The sequence below is a fragment of the Gekko japonicus genome, unplaced genomic scaffold, assembly GCF_001447785.1.
Source record: "Gekko japonicus isolate JY-2015 unplaced genomic scaffold, Gekko_japonicus_V1.1 scaffold1550, whole genome shotgun sequence".
NCBI classification, from domain to species: domain Eukaryota; kingdom Metazoa; phylum Chordata; class Lepidosauria; order Squamata; family Gekkonidae; genus Gekko; species Gekko japonicus.
Genome location: NW_015164235.1, coordinates 274,007 through 290,471, shown reverse-complemented (window position 1 = coordinate 290,471; position 16,465 = coordinate 274,007). Strand labels below are relative to the sequence as shown.

The window sequence follows — 16,465 nt, the reverse complement described above, 5'->3', positions numbered from 1 at the left end:
TAGCTATAGCTAAAGGTCCCAGCCGGTAAGCCCTCGCTACTGCTGGTGCAACTCCTTCCTCTAGGTTCAAGGTTTTAGCCAGCCATTATGAAATAAAGGCAGCAAGGTCTGTATTTTCTTCCGCTCCTTCCTCTATCCCATGGAATTTCGTGTTACCTCTAATGGTTTTCAAGTGCACTTATTCTATTAATTGTAGATTTTTCATAAAGTTGTAGGGTTCTTACCACTTCTTGCAGTGCCAAGCCCATTTCAGTAGCATTTTCAACTATTTTCTTTGGCCAGCTCGTTTAATTTAAGATGGACCAGCCGAAGGAGCTTGGCCACCGACTTTGTTAGAGATTGATGTAGTTCTTCTTGGAGCTCTAGCAGATCCTTTTTGTGCAAAGGTGCATCGTCTTCATAGGTCTCTGCATTCGCTTGTTTCGTTTCCATGGCCATCTTGGACTCACAATTATAATTTGGGCCCATTGGGTTGGCCGGGTTTCTGGGTGGAAAAAGCATTTTTACCATTGTGGTTTCTTTGGAGTTCGGTTTTGATTTATTTCCAGAAGATTTGCCCATAGTTGGAAGTAAATCTAGGCAGATGTCAGTGATTTTTAGTTGTTTTCATGGAGAAGGGTTTGGGACGTCATTCAAATTGTGTCCACCATCCTGTAGCAATGCTCCACCCCCTTCTCACTGTTTCGCACTGTTTCCAGCACAAGAACTCATGGTTCTGTGACCCTTTTCCTTGCCTGGTCATTTCAAGGGTTTGAGTAGTACAGACCAGATGAGCTGGTGGGTCTTCTGGTTGTCGCATTTGTCCATGGCTCCACTGATCCATGCTAGGAACTTCACCATCATCACAACCTCAATATCTGCATTGCAGTTTTAGGTGACTTTTGATACTGTTTCTGTCAGAAGATCCTTTTTCGGAGTAGGCAATTTGGGGTAAAAAACATAAGGTGAGGGAAAGCATTTATCACACCACTGCACCTTTCCCATGTCCTTTCACCCCCTGCTGACGTGACGTTTCTCGTCTCTTACTTGTGTATGCTAGCGTATTTCTCATTCCCAAGATGCTGCAGTATAATGGCTTAGATTCTACTTCAAATTTCCACAGATGGAAGGGATTTCTGTCCACAGAGCTCAGCTTCCCCATTCCCACTGCAGCCCAAAATGCTCCTTGAAAAGCTGCTCTGGGGGAATGGGGACCCGCCGGAATAACTCGGGGGCAGCTAAGGTCTCCTGCAAAAAGGGGAAATCAACAAAAATTACTCCCCTTCCATCCATGGAAACTTTAGGCAGAATCCAAGCCAACATTTGTAAATTTGGACACAGGAACCTTGACTAAGTGCCATGTTAAGGTGTGAAAGATGTACATTCTACAAAACAACAAATGCGACACAATTACCTTAACTCTATAGGGTGACTTAAAGGCTGCTGTAGCCATTCTAATGAGCTGAGTGTTCCTAAAGATTTTTTTGAAGTACTAAAATTTACACTCCCTGTATTTTAGTAGTTTCAGTTTCACAATATGATATCCTTTATTTTATTTTCCATACTTTTGCCAATTCATGATAGCTTCCTAGTAATGTTGGCTTTCTCTGCATGTGATTGATCTGCTGTTTATTCTGGTAGAAGTCAGTTTTTAGAGATGGTACAGTGTAAGATGTGAATGCATTAATAGTACTAATTATTTCCATCTTGGTTTCTGATAGAAGATCAGACGTAAAAATAATTTTCACCTTACATTGTTCAGGTTTGGTGACTGATGACAGCGTAGCGAAAGCCTTACATGTTCCAATGTTTTTTTTTTATAGAGAAACGATGAAGAGGCGGTAGTGGACAGGGGTGGAACACGCTCCATTCTCAAAACCCATTTTGAAAAAGAAGACTTGGAAGGTGAGAACTTGTTATTTCTTATTAATTTTTTAAATTTATTTAATTCAGTTTATATCCCACCCTTTATATCCCAGGCAGGCTCAGGGCGGCTTACATTAAAAAGTTAAAATACATTAAAACACAAATAAAATCATATACATAACAAATAAAGTACTGGTGGCGGTATAACATTGCATAGTGATCCCAGAAGGCCATGGTGGAGTTTCATATTACAATTTCATATTACAATATATTTTTTTGTTTCATATTACAATTTCCTTTGAATGAGTTGGCTTAATGTCATCTTCAAATATGTAGGCTAAGCCCTGTGTGAGTGGTGGAAATCATCTCCCAGTTGTCAAAACTTGCTAGTCTGCAAGGGGGAACATGGCTCAGCAACTGCTTGCTGTGCCAAGAGTGGCTGAAGATCTCTCTGTGTTGCTGTGAATCAATGGCAAGTGCATTTGTGATGTGGCAAGGGTTTGCCTTGAGTTGGGTACCAACTGGGTTGCTGAGAGGAAGGTGGAGGGAAGAGCACTGGCACTGACACTAGGAGCTGGCAAAACAAACCATAAGCTGAAGATGGTTTGTGGGCTGATTCCTGCTTTCCAGAACTCACAACAGTGGTCTTGTCTTACCTCTGAACCAGCCCAGTAGAGAAGAGGCCACTGTGAAACAGCAGGGTCTCCTTATCTCTGTTGGCTTTTTTGGTCTTGCTTGCACTACAGAGCTGGCAGGCTTGTGTGTCTCACTAGAAATAGTTGTGTTAAAACACTGTCGTGGAAATAAGGGCTTGTACACAGACTTGGCTGAATGAGAATGTAGATTTGACACTTGGAAGGGAGCTTATGGAGCAGAAAACGTCTCTGAAACTTGCCAGCAGCACACCAGTATGAATCTTTTTTGTGTGTTTAAAAAAGCCCCTTTCATTATCTTTATGGACTATTTCTGCACATACAATTTCCCAAGCCAGGTGCCCGTAGGCATATATTTGTATTTATACCCAATTAAACTTTATTTATATCACACAATGTTCTACATCATATTGGCATAGCTGCAAAACCAAATTGTTTTCTCTGACTAACAGGGCCCTACTACCCTGCACAACTGGTTCTGTAAATGTGTTGTTTTAATTTTATCTCTCTTTGTGTGTTTATCTTTTGTGGGTAAAAATAGAAGTACCATCAGGTAATGAACAATTCTTTGCCCAAAGCTCTTTTGTTTTCCCCTTGCGAAGTATGCTTTTAAGATTAGTTAAAGTCGAGAACTGTATAGATCATGCTGGACAGATTCCTTCCTCCCCGTCCCCATTTTCCCCAGCTTCTCTAGACAGAATCTACCCCTGTAGAAGGCAAAAGGTTGGGTTGCGCGCCATCTGAATTGTGATGTACTGTTTGTATTTTAATTAATTTGTAATTGTTTTTATAGTTATTATCTGTATTATGACGTGAACTGTCCTGAGCCTTGTGGTAGCAGGGTAGGGCGGGCTAAAAGATGAAGATACTAAATAAATAAAAATAATAAATTACAGTGCTTATAAGTTCAGTGTGCCTATTAACTATAACTAGGTTGCACAAGTAAAATATTGCAGTTTTCAGCCATGCTGACTTGTGTGTGTTTTATCAAGCCAGAGGAGTCTGATAATGTTATGTTCCAGAAGAAAAATCTGTCTTTTCCTTAAAGCGTAATTCCCTTGTGACAACTTTGTGAGGCGAGAGATCTAGAGACTATTTTTCTCTTGAATAATGGGGATGTTACTCTTTATGACATACAATACTTTCTGGAGGTTTGCACAGTTTCCTCAAGAAGAAAAATGGAATTGTCTGGGTATGGGGGGGGGGAAGAGAGAGAAATGAGCTTTGTATCTATTGGCTATAGCACATGAAGGTATTACCAATAAAATATGAAATTCTTTTCACACCCAATTTAAGTTTTCACAAGGAATGCCAGGCCAGGGACTTAAACTATGTGAGAATTTTTGTAATGAATGTAAAGCTTTTCTTTCAATGGGTTGAAAGCCAGTTTGGTGTAGTGGTTAAGTGAACGGATTATAATCTGGGAGAACCGGGTTTGATTCCCCACTCCTCCACTTACACCTGGCTGGATGACCTTGGGCAAGCCATAACTTTGGCACAGCTGTTCTTGAAAAAGAGCAGTTTCTGTCAAGAGTTCTCTCAGCCCCACCTACCTCACAGGGTGTCTGTTGTGGGGAGGGGAAGGGAAAAGAGTTTGTAAGGTGCTCTGAGTCTCCGAGTGAAGGGCAAGGTAATAAATCCAATCCTTCTTCTTCTGTTCTTCTTCTCTTCAGTTTGGTGTAGTGGTTAAGTGCGCGGACTCTAATCTGGGAGAACCGGGTTTGATTCCCCACTCCTCCACTTACACCTGGCTGGATGACCTTGGGCAAGCCATAACTTTGGCACAGCTGTTCTTGAAAAAGAGCAGTTTCTGTCAAGAGTTCTCTCAGCCCCACCTACCTCACAGGGTGTCTGTTGTGGGGAGGGGAAGGGAAAGGAGTTTGTAAGCCACTCTGAGACACCTTTGTGTTGTGAAGGGCGGGGTATAAATCCAATCTCCTCCTCCTCCTCCTTCTTGAACCCAGTCACCTTTTCCGTGGGTGAAAAAGGGATGAGGGAGGGTCACCTTTGACCACCAAAAAGTCTGTGCTGGGGTTCATGGGATCTTTATGAACAAAAGGCAGAGACAGGAGTTATTTTAAAAAGGGAACTTATGTAAGGATGTGTGAAAAAACTGGCTGGATCCAACCCATTGTCTGACACAGTTTTTTCATTTTTATTCAGGGCAGGCCCTGCATGTATAGCAGAGGTCCCCAGACTTTTTGAGCCTGCGGGCACCTTTGGAATTCTGACACAGAGTGGGAAGTGCAACCGCAAAATGGCTGCCATGGCAGGTGGAACCCAGCCACTAAAAGGTTGCTGCAGAGGAAGCCCAAATCCTGGGGAAAACAGGGTAATTTGAAAGTACACTGGAACACAGGAGTAAGAGGAGAATAAAACCAACACTGTGGTGGCAGCTGCAACTAAAACAATGTTATTTGAATATGTCCAGCCAATCAGTTCTCCAGTGGCCAGTTAGAAGCCCTGTTGGGCAAGTGACATGGCTCCACCCACTTTCTAGCAGCACTTGGTGTGCGCCAGGAAAGGTGTTGGTGGGTGTCATGGTGCCCACAGGTACCATGTTGGAGACCCCTGATGTATAATATCGAGCAAAATATGTACTGTGTAAATATGTATTGTTATTTAATCTTTTCCTTATTTATTCTATTACAAATATGAATCCATATCTGTCACAAATTCTTATCAGCTGTATGTGTCACTTGTCATAGTTAAAACGGTGGGATATGCATATTTTAAATCACGCATAAGGACAATGTTGAGAATGTATGGAATTAGTTCAGCATAACCTGTACCAATACCAATGTAGAGTCTTGTGAGCAAAAATTCTGCTTTGTGAGCTACTGGCATTAAAGTGTTGAGTGAGCAATTTGGCTACAACATAAATTAGTTTGCTCTGGAGCCATCCTTCCTGAGCTGAGACAAAAATGTGTGAATCAGAGGCTAGAAAACTGTGAGCTAGCTCACACTAACTCAGCTTAGAGGGAATACTGACCTGTACCACAAGATTTTAGTCTTGCCACTTGAAACATCTAAAGCGTTAACTTTTTATTGGACCATTTTGAACAGCATGAAGCCTTTCTGAAAGTAGAAGGTGAATTATCAACATGAAAGAGTTTGAGAAGCTGAAGTAGCATAGTAGCCAGAAGGATACGGTATGATCCAGGGATCTGCTCGTTCGTAGCTCATCTCAGTCACACACTCTGCCTCCATTCACAAATTACATGGATCCATAATTTAATTGAACTGCTGCGCCACCTGTGGTTAGATGGGGTCTGTCAAATCAGGTATGCCAGTCCATGGTATCAGCACCATGGTTTTTTCATTGGCAGCTCAGCTGGTATCCCAGCCTGCTTCGAGGCACAACATTTTTCATAGACGGAAGCTTTTGTGCTTTTATTTGGTGTTCTTGTGTAGATACCACTTGGACAGACATATCTGGTAGCTACTTCCAAATCTTCCATCCAGGCAGAACAGATGGTTGTTCAGATCAACAACATATTCCAGCAAAATGTTCAGGAGCTGTTTGTAAAGGTGCTTAAACCCGGTGAGCTGGTGAGGGATAGGATGCAGCCCTTTCTGATTTGCCTTTGCAAATGCAAAAAGCCGATACTGACAGGTAACTCTAGGCGAGGAAAGAAGTTCTCTGATGTTGTTGTAAGGAGTCAGGCAAATTCATGAAGTCTGAGCCTCTCCAAATACAATTCAGTCTAAATGTAGATATTTTAATGGTTTCTGTACTGGCTTCTTCCTTTGACACAGTGCTCAGTTTATTTTCAGCAAGCAGATCACAAAGACAGGGAACTGATCAAGGGAGTGCAACACTGTCAGTCAACACAAATAATAGGTCCCTATCTTGACTTGTCAGATCTCGAAAGCAGGGTTGGCCCTGGGTAATATTTGGATGGAATACCTCTGTGGAATACCAGGTTTGCTATGCAGAGGCAGGCAATAACAAACCACCTCTGAACGACTCTTGCCTTGAAAACCCTATGGGGTCGCTATAAGTCAACTTGACAGGACTTTGTATCACCATCATGAAAATGGCATTTTTGGTAAGGTAATGTTGCACATGTTACATGTTGAGTCTAGGGATGCTTGAACACCCAGGACTTTCTATCACCATCATGAAAATGGCCTTTTTGGTAAGGTAATGTTGTACATGTTACGTGTTGAGTCTAGGGATGCTTGAACACCCACCAGTTTACCTGTTGTCCTTTTTGCTGGTTGGAAACAGGGAGCTGATGTTTGGATGATCTGTTTGTTGACCCATTCATGGCCATTTGACAGGTTGCTTCACCATGTTCCTTCCTAACCATGCAGTACCGCACAGTTGACCTTTTGCACATGCACAGTCTGTTGCAGCTCAGTTGAGTTCTGCTACTCCCCATCCTTGCTGTGTAACTGCTCTGCTCAGCAGGCAATTGCTTAAATTGACAATTAGATCAATCACAAATTATATAAATCTGTCAGAGCAAAATGCTATCTTTTAATAAAATGCTACCCTTCAGTGTTTATCTAAGCAAGTCCATAGTGATACTAATGGCTACTGGTTGGTTTGAACCAGCAGTGTCTTTGCATATGTGTTTTCAGAGCCTTTTCAGCATGAAACAGACAGACTAGGTGATCAGTTCACATTTGATTGACACTTTTGAACATGGGAAGCTCAACTGTTGTCCATATTCATGGCACAATTCACAGCCTGCCTGGTGTAGTCAAGAGTTGGCCATCTTATGTTTAAGCTAATTAATTAGTGGTTCGTGGTAATCTGTTGACATTCTACAATAAGACATATTATTGAAAGAACTCAGATAATACCAGAGTGCTCAGATTGGAATTAGAGAAAACAACGTCAAGCTCTGCAAAATGTACCTCAAGGAGAAACAGGTCTGAGTTTAATGGCTGGCCTTGAAGGTTCCGGGTAGATAGTGCTTGATTTGGGGAAAATTGGTTTAGACGGTGGTGGGGTCTGCCTTTTTATAGGTAGCCTGTCTGTTCATTCATGTTTCACATATGAATTTGTAAATAAAGAGATATCACAGGAGGAAAAGTCTTTCAGGCCCCTTGTCCAAGAGAAAACAAGCATATAGAACTTCCTCACCCCTTGAAAATAGCAATATCTAGGGCTGTCAGTTCCTCTCAGCTCATGAGTGCCATTTTAACATTTTAGTGAGTTGGATCTTTCAGATGGTGTGATTTCCTGGAGGAATCAGAAGAGCATTTTTTTTATTTGCAAAGCCAGAATCTGTTAGTTTGTCATCAGATGAAAATTGTTTGGTCTCAGTCTATCATATTCACAAATGTCCTTGTATCACGATGGTTTTGGTTTTGAATTGACAGCGCTCATCATCTGTTCATCTGAGAAAGGGGAACACTTGAAGAGCAGATGAGCAACCTTCTGCTGCTCACAGACCTAGACCTATGCATCATTCAGTATCGTTTCCACTAATCTTTGTACGATGGAGACAGTATTTGAATTGTGAATTTCATTTCTAAGAATTACCTTTATTATTATACTAGGAGAAAGGCTCATTGCAGCAAGGAATGAAATAGGTGCTAGAAGAGGGCCTGGGTGAGTGCGGCGGTGTGGATCAGGGGCCCCCCTCCCGCAGCACCAGGCGAGTGCGATGGCCAGACCACGGGGGGAGGCTGGGTCAGCTCTTTGTGAAGGTGGGGTTAGGTGCTAGGCGGGCCGCCCCCTCCCTGCCTCTGGCTCGGTAGAAGCTGTTGTCTTTGCCTGACAGGGTGGGCGGCGCTTCCTCCTCGGCCACTTCCAAGTCCGCCAGGACCTGAGCATCGTAGCCAGGGGCCCACAAGGCAAGTGGGAGCAACTTGGGGGGAGTCACTTATAGTGATCTGGGTGTGTCCCTGTCCTTGCCGGGACTCGCAGAGAGTCGGCGGTGGGACAGAAGGCCACCCACACGCCCCACCATTGCCAGAGGCAGCGCACGGCCCCCTGAGCCACCTGGAGCTACAAGGGCACAGAGGACTGTGGGCCGGGTGAAGCAGCACAGAGACTTGCAGCAGGACAGTGCAGCAGTGGAGAGGGCCGATGCCAGCCGCCCCTCCCGGAGGCTTCCCTGCAGGTTCAGAAGGCAGCTGGGCTGGGGAGGGAGGAAAAGAAGACAAAGGGGAAGGTGCTGCCAGGCCAGCAAGTCCAGTGGCTAGCGGCCCCCCTAGTCAGTGCCCAGCGGCCCAGCGCGGTCGACTGTGGCATCACCGGGCGAGGGTGGCCATGGGCCTCCCCCCATCCAAGGCAGGGCCAGCCAGGCCAGCGAGGGCGGCCATGGCCTCATCGGGCCAGCGAGGCCAGGCGCAGGTGTCCACCCCCCGAACCAGGGATCACCATTTCTCTCCTCCCTCCGTCCCGGCAGGGGGCAGAGGAAGCCCTGGATGTGGGGAGAGGTGGAGGAGGATGGTGGAGGCTGACACAGTGGGCTGGAGTTGCCTACCCCCCGGGCAAGGAGTGAGGCACTTGGGGAGGCTGCACAGGATCCCCCCGGCCGCAGCAGGCCTGCGGAGCCGCCATCGCCGCCAGCAGCTGGGCTCTGCATCTTCTGAGGGATTGTGACAGGGCACAGTAGCTGAAGGGGGAAGAGGAACAGACCCAGCACCCAGCCAATGGCTCGCAAGTACTCTTGAGTGGCAGCTGACGGGCCAATGGCTGAGGGAGTACATGGAATCTTGCCACTCCAAATTGCTTTTATAAATAGGAGAGATTTCAGTTGTTAAAGCAAATGGGAAAAACCTGAGATCTGTATTATAATCTCATTTATTAATAGCCAACTTGCTGTAACTACAATAGTAGCCCGGTTCACCCATTACAATGAGCACACGTACATCCTGAATGTAAGGAAAAGCCAACATACATTTACTTTCCAAATGAAACTGGGGTCCAAAACCTGGATAAATGTGGGGTTGGGTTTGAATAGCACATTCAGCTGTACATATGCTGAATGTAACATGAGAATTAGTAAGCACATGTGTAAAGAAAAACCAAGTGTACATATATATATTTATTTATTTATAACACAGGGACGGGTTACATTGTAACTTGTGAACAGGGCCATTAATTAAATAGTGGCCATAATAACTGTGTGTGAAAATATTTAACTGGTGCAATAGAAATATAGGGAGAATACAGTCAGAATAATAATAATTAATAATTATATTATATTATATGGCATTGTGTGTAGTATAGCCAAGAGATCCTAAGATTGTCTGGCAGCCAGAAGTTCTAGCTTTTTAGCGTTATGTACCACTATGTGGTGAGCTAGACTTGGGGGTTTTTTAGGCAAGAGATAATTCAGAGGTGGTTTGCCGTTGCCTGCCTCTGTGTTGTGGCCCTGGTATTCCTTGCCCTTCCAAGTCCTTGCCATGCTTAGCTTCCGAGATCTGATGGGATCGGGCTAGCCTGGGCTATCTAGGTCAGGGCAATCCAGTCAGAAATTGGACTATGACTGAGGGCATCTGCCTGACATGCAGAAGGTCAGCTTCAGTCCACAGCATCTCCTGTTAAAAAGACCAAGTAGTACATATGTGCCGTGTTCCTTGGTGGTCTTCCATCCAAGTACCGACCCTGCTTAGCTTCTGAGACCTGATAAGATTGGTTCATACCATGCTGTCTTCCTTCCTAGATCAAGTAGTTGGTGATGTGAGAGACCTCAGTCTGAGATCCTAGAGATTCTCTACCAGTTTGAGGAGAAAGTCCTGACCTTGATAGACCCATGGTTTGCCTCAGTAGAAGGCCAGGTTCAGATGGTCAAGCTTTTTTGCAGACATCAGATCTTTTTCAGGTTCACTCACAGAAGCCCAGTCACATCAGAGTAAATAAAGAGATTTGAGGGTGTGAAAAGCTTCTTATGCAGACATTTGTTTGTAGCTTCCATAGACTTAAAACAGGTTCCATTCTAAATGTTGCTTGAGCTAGGGCAACACTTCATCTGAAACACTTTTCATTTTGTGTTGTAAATAGCCTAGCGAGGTGTGCTTTTATAGCACAGCGTAAGTCTGACAAGTCTGCAGTACCTGTTAGGGCTTGTTCACACATTTTGTTTCAGAAGCTGTTACCTCCCAGCTATTATCCAACATCAACAACTGTTGTTTGTGCAGCCAGGGAATCCTAGCAATAGCCCCTTGCTGAGCATCTTGGGTTACTTCTGCAAACCTGAAATAATAACAACACTTTAAAAAAAAGGATGTAAAGAGCACATCAAGAGATGATAATTCCCCAAAATTCTTTCTTTATTTCTTTCTTTGCTTTCACCTTCTGATTAACCCCTTTTGATTTGTAATCAAATCAAACAGTGAATGAAGTGAAGGTATTAGTAGTTTAAGAAGACAAGAGGCAAGTGTGCATTTGCAAACAGGGAAACAGGCTGACCAGAGTCAATGTCCACCTGTCTAAACATTCACGTTCTTGGCGTGAATTGCTAATGGGGAGGACCGAGAAGCAAAAAAAGGGCCCTGCAGAAGGCAGAAGGGAGGAAGAGCAGAGTCATGCTTACCCCACGTGGAGCTCATGCTGATCACAACCCCCCCCCCTCATTCAGGGCTGGGGCCACTGGCATATACCTGCCTGGTACAAAATTTCACCTGTAGCTCTTTGGGTCCTTATGCTTAGGAAAGGGCCCTGGTCCATGGGTTCCTTATCTGGCAGTGAGGAGACAGAGGGACCCAGGCAAGGATCCTTTAAATGAAATAAAGCTGTATTGGTTATACTAAAGTACTGCCATTATTCCTGCCTGGCCTGTAGCCGTGCTGGGGCTATTGGGGGCTCTGCCACCTTCCTTAAAGCCCTCCCACTTCTTAAAGGCCCTCTGCTTCTTCTCAAAAGCATTTAAAGGGATCCTTTAAATTTTTTTTATTTTTTTTTATTTATCCTTCGACTTGATATGCCGCCCTAACCCCCGTAGGGGTCTCTGGGCGGTTTACAGTTCTTGGGTGCTAGTCACCTATATCGACCCTAACTACGGCCACACATTGGTACAAGGGGTGGGGGATTTCCCTACCGACACCCTGGTGAAAGCATTCCTCGGCTCGGCTCCTTCTGGCTGCACGATGTCTGGTGCTCAAGCAGACGGGGGGTGGGGGTGGGGGTGTAGATAATGCTGGCGACGTCGTCCTCGGCCCGACCATGTCCTTTCCGGCTCCGCGCGCCTCTGGATGACGTTGCTCAGCCTCCGTCGACGGCAGCCGCCTTGTTCTTCTACTGCTGGCCACCAGGGGTCAGCCAGGCTCTGCTTGCCGCCGCTTGCCACCTCTCAGCGTTGCGTCATCTCCTCCAATCGCCACCGCCGGTGCTCTGCTGCCGCCGCTGTTCTCACCGCCGCCACCGCCATTGCTGCCGATGCTGCTGCTTCTCCATACACCTCCATACACCTCCACAGACGGAGGAGGGTGCCCCCCACCCTACTAAGGGTGGGTACCCATTTATCTACTCGCCGATAGATAGTTACTTGGCTTTCGAACCGCTGGGTGGGCGGGAGCTAGGACTAAGGGTCGAGAGCTCACCTCGACCACGGTGGGACTCGAACAGGTGCTCGAGTAGATGTTAAATGCAGGTGTTATACTCCCTGCGCCACCGCTCAATGTTCTTGAGAAGAGGCAGGGGGTGGTGCGTGCCCCTCTCCCTCCCTCCTGCAAAATTTAAAGGACCCTCCAGCTGATCAGTGGGCCACGTGCTCCCCACTGATCAGCTGAAGGGCACTTTAAATCTTGTGGGAGGGAGAGGGAAGTTTGCCATCCCCTTTCATTATGGCAAATAATGGCAGCCCCACCAGAAATTTTTTTTGCCTCACAAGCCACAAAATCCTGGCTACAGGCCTGATTCATGCAGTTCACAGACTTAGGCCAAAGTCAGGTTGGCCATACTTGGTAGAAGGCACCGAAGACTGGCACCGAAGACTGTCCAGACAGGAGAGCTTGGTTGAAGACGATGGAAGATAAAAACCCCTGCAAGGTCTGGTCTTCTGCTTTGTAGGGCTGATGATGTCACAGAGCCTCTGGCCTTTCTTTGCTCTTTCTTTGCCTCTTGTGCCCTTCCCCCATGATCTACAGAATGGGTGCACCCAGTTCTTGCTTGGTCCTTGTTGACATTGTTGTTGGCCAGGCTTCTTAGCTCCAGCGGTCAGGGTTACTTCCCCATATCTCATAACACCAATTGGCAGGGGTGAAGGAAGAAGCCGACTGCATGGAGACAATCAAGCTCATACCATGGGTATCAGAATGCCACAGCACAGTCTTTTTGATGGCCAGAGGGGGATGAGCAGCCCTCATCTTTGGCCTAGACTTCTGCTTTTGACACACACACACTTTCCACATGCACTTACAAACACACTCTATCTAAACAGAGCTTAGGAAATTTCAGGCTAAAGTTTCTGAATACACAGAAAGTTTCAGGGATAGTTGCAAATGCAGTTTCTTAATCCTGCAGACTTAGAGCAAACATATAAGTGTTTAATGAAGTATTTCATAGAGCATAATGTATTAGCAATGAGTATTAGGTAAGGTGACAGCCAGACCTCACTTGGGGCCAGGAAGGTCTCTGGGACATTGCAAGCGGTCTTATTGGCCAACCCATCCCTGGTTGCTCACCCCATTCAAATTAATTTCAGTGCTTTAAATTTACATATCTGTTTTGTGTGTTTTTTGGTGCTACAAAATTCCATGCTGGCTCTGAATTCAGTCCATCTCATCTGGAACATTTCAGCTGATGAGAATCCTAATAATGGCCTGCATATGTGTTTTGGAATTGTGTGCACTTGCTCCATTACATAGAAATCAGTGTACATACTGGATTATGTACGTGCTGTGATCAGGAACTTCATCATCTGAAGCAGCCATCAGTTTAGACAATTTACAATGTGATCCTAAGGGGGGGGGGGTTGCTGTCAAGTCACAGCTGACTTATGGCAACCCCATAGGGTTTCCAAGAGATGTTCAGAGGTGCCTTGCCATTGCTTGCCTCTGCATAGTGACCCTGGTATTCCTTGGTGATCCCCCATCCAAATACTAACCAGGGCCAACCCTGCTTTGCTTCTGAGATCTGATGATACTGGGCTAGCCTGGGCCACCCAGGTCAGGAGGGGACAATATGTGTATTTGGTGGTAGAAAGTGCCATCGAATCACAGCCGATTTATGGTTATCCCCATACTTATGGGGAGCCCCATGTTTTCAAGGCAAGAGATACCACGATCCTCGACTTCCTTGAGAGTCTTGCATCCACATACTGTCAGCAAGCTGCCAAAGAACTATGTGTAATGTATAAGCTTCACATGTATTGTCCCCCCCCTCTGTTGCCCCTAGCGATACCCGACTGCGCATGCTTACTGGTATGATGAAGCGCACATCTGCTTGTCTCATGCATTCCTTTCTATGAACGCTAGTACAGCTTTGAACTATGGTAATCAGCAAGGTCACAGGTGCGGAGAAGAGTCGGCTTCGCTTAGTCTATAATGAGCTAGAGTGTGAGAGAGCTTAATTGTTTATCGTTTAGGAACCGTTGATTCTCAGGCTCTGGGCGCGAATATGATAGCCCACCCGTGCGAGCGGGAACCAAGTCCATTGGTTATTGTCATTATGAACCTGCTTTATTATCCTTTGCCCCGACCGTTCTAGTTATTCCAAACAGTGAACTTGCTCCAGTTTCTTCATGGCTTCAATAAATATTACTTTGCCACAAATGTGTATTTAATTGACAGATGTGGATCCGGACACATACTAACCAGGGCTGCTTTAGCTTCTGAGATCTTATGAGACTGGGCTAGCCTGAGCCATCCAGGTCAGGGGAAAAGTTACACCTTTCTAAATACATTAAAGTCAGTGATTTTAGAAGAGTGTAACTCTGATTAGGATCACACTATTAGATTAGGAAATGTTTTACTAGTGTTCACAGTATACAGCCATGGAGTCACTATTGTGCTATCATAATGCCTGAGAATTCTGCTAGAATCAGGATACGTTTTCCAACAAGTTTGAGATTTGGCATGGAGAATCCACGTGGAATCCATGCAGCGCAATCTGGCTACATTTCAGAGATTTTTTAACAATCAAATATGAAACAGTTGAGGTTACGGAAATTTTAAACATTTGGCTGTATTTTGAAAGTTCAAAAGTTTTCTACCATTTTTGTGTGCACCAAAATATACCTTAGTTTTGTCCTTCTTAGAGGTTACATGGTTCAAAATTCACAAATGTTCCAGGGGACTTGCTATAACTGGGTTGATGAAAATCTGCTACATATTCATAAAGTTATGATGTTTCAGAGTCCCCGTATAAAACTCCCATTGAAATGCAGGTTAATTAGTTAGTAAAGTAAATCCTCATGATGGAATTTCTTTCCTAAAGAAAAATGGAATCAGCCTGAGCGGCAGTACCAGCAGAGACAGAGCCCAGGGGAGGTAGGAAGGCAGTAACATCCGGAAAGGTAGTTCTGTACTAATATACTTCACAGGGGCTGTCATGGTTTTATTTTTCTCTCTCTCACTTCTCATTACGCACTTGCTCAGTCACACTATTGTACAATAGCATGAGCATCTAAAAGTGTGTTCACCCAAGTGTGCAGTGATCAGTGGCAAAGAAAACATACATCTCCCCAAAGTCTGCTCTGTCGCTAACCCAGTCGGGAAACGTATAGTGTCAGAGATCAAAGTATTACAGAGTTAAACTGCAGGTAAAGCTTGCCGACTCAATACCACACCTCTCCAAACTGGGAGGCGCATGTTATCCAGTGCTTTACCTTTCCAGAAACAAGGGAATTATAAAATCCAATTACCTTTGATTAAGAGTTGAATTAAGGTCATTACAGTTTCATTTACATCCCAAACAAATATATACCACCTGAGGAGTACAATTTAGTGATCCATGCAGTTACAATTTCCCTTGCTGTTGGAGGTTTTAAAATAGCAAATTGGCATTGCCTTCACATCCATTCTGCCAACAGGGTGTCTTTCATATTCACATGTCACCTTTTTAATCATCTACATTAAGCATTGACTACATGATGACTGCCCCAGCCTGGACAGTCCAGGCCAGCCTGATCTCCTCAGATCTCAGGAGCTAAGCAGACTTGGCCCCGGCTAGCTTTTGGATGGGAGACCTCCAAGGAAGTCCAAGGTTGCTGTGCAGAGGCAGGCAGCAGCCAACTACTTCTGAATGTCTCTTGCCTTGAAAAGTCAGCTGTCATGACAGCAAAAAAAAAAAAAAAAATGACCCCTGCACCTACAGTCTACAGAGTAAGAGAACTGGGAATAAAAGGACAAGGGCATGCATGGAGCCTATTGGTTAGGTTGCAGGCAAACACACACTGTCTGCAACATGTTTACTCTTTACACAGCATTAGATTAAGGTGGTGGTCTTACAATATCCACTTTTTTAACAGGAAGGAATTTGTAAATCCCTCTTAAACCAAATGAACAATCCAGCTTGAGCCCCTGTGAGAAAGGGGGACTATAAAGAATGTAAATAAATAAATAAATAAAATATAACCCAGAGGCCTCCGTTGCCTAGACCTGCACCTGCCAGGGCTTTCTAGTTTTCTTTGCAATATGAAATGTTCATTGAGCACAATGCAAAATGTCTGTGTGTGGCTCTGGACAAGGCCGAAGATGCATAAGCCACAGCGCAAAGAGCCTGGCACTTAGCAGTGCGTGGATCACATACTGCAGCACTCACTGGTATGTACTTGTGCAACTGCCCATCATGTGGGTATTATCATGGCACTCATAACTTTCAAAGGAATAAAGACTGCAACCAGCCCCCACACTCAAGAGGGGATTGGCATATATGCCCCATGTGCAGCTTCATTCCAGTGCTTGATAACCACTTGAGCCACCGCAGCTCTAGTTTACTCTTTACACAGCATTAAATTAAGGTGGTGGTCTTACAATATCCATTTTTTAACATGAAGGAATTTGTAAATTGCTCTTAAACCAAATGAACAATCCAGCTTGAGTCCCTGTGAGAAAGG

General features: G+C 44.9%; 1 protein-coding gene across 1 annotated transcript in view; it reads left to right on the top strand.

The window, feature by feature from the left end:
• Nucleotides 1–1,186: 1,186 nt before the first annotated feature.
• SLC4A10 (solute carrier family 4, sodium bicarbonate transporter, member 10) overlaps nucleotides 1,187–16,465 on the top strand; it is a 158,562-nt gene continuing 143,283 nt past the window's right edge. Inside the window, exons 1-2 of the mRNA XM_015408603.1 lie at nucleotides 1,187–1,222; nucleotides 1,803–1,884. Of these exons, the coding sequence (XP_015264089.1) occupies nucleotides 1,187–1,222; nucleotides 1,803–1,884 (118 nt within the window). The remainder of the gene's footprint in view (nucleotides 1,223–1,802; nucleotides 1,885–16,465) is intronic.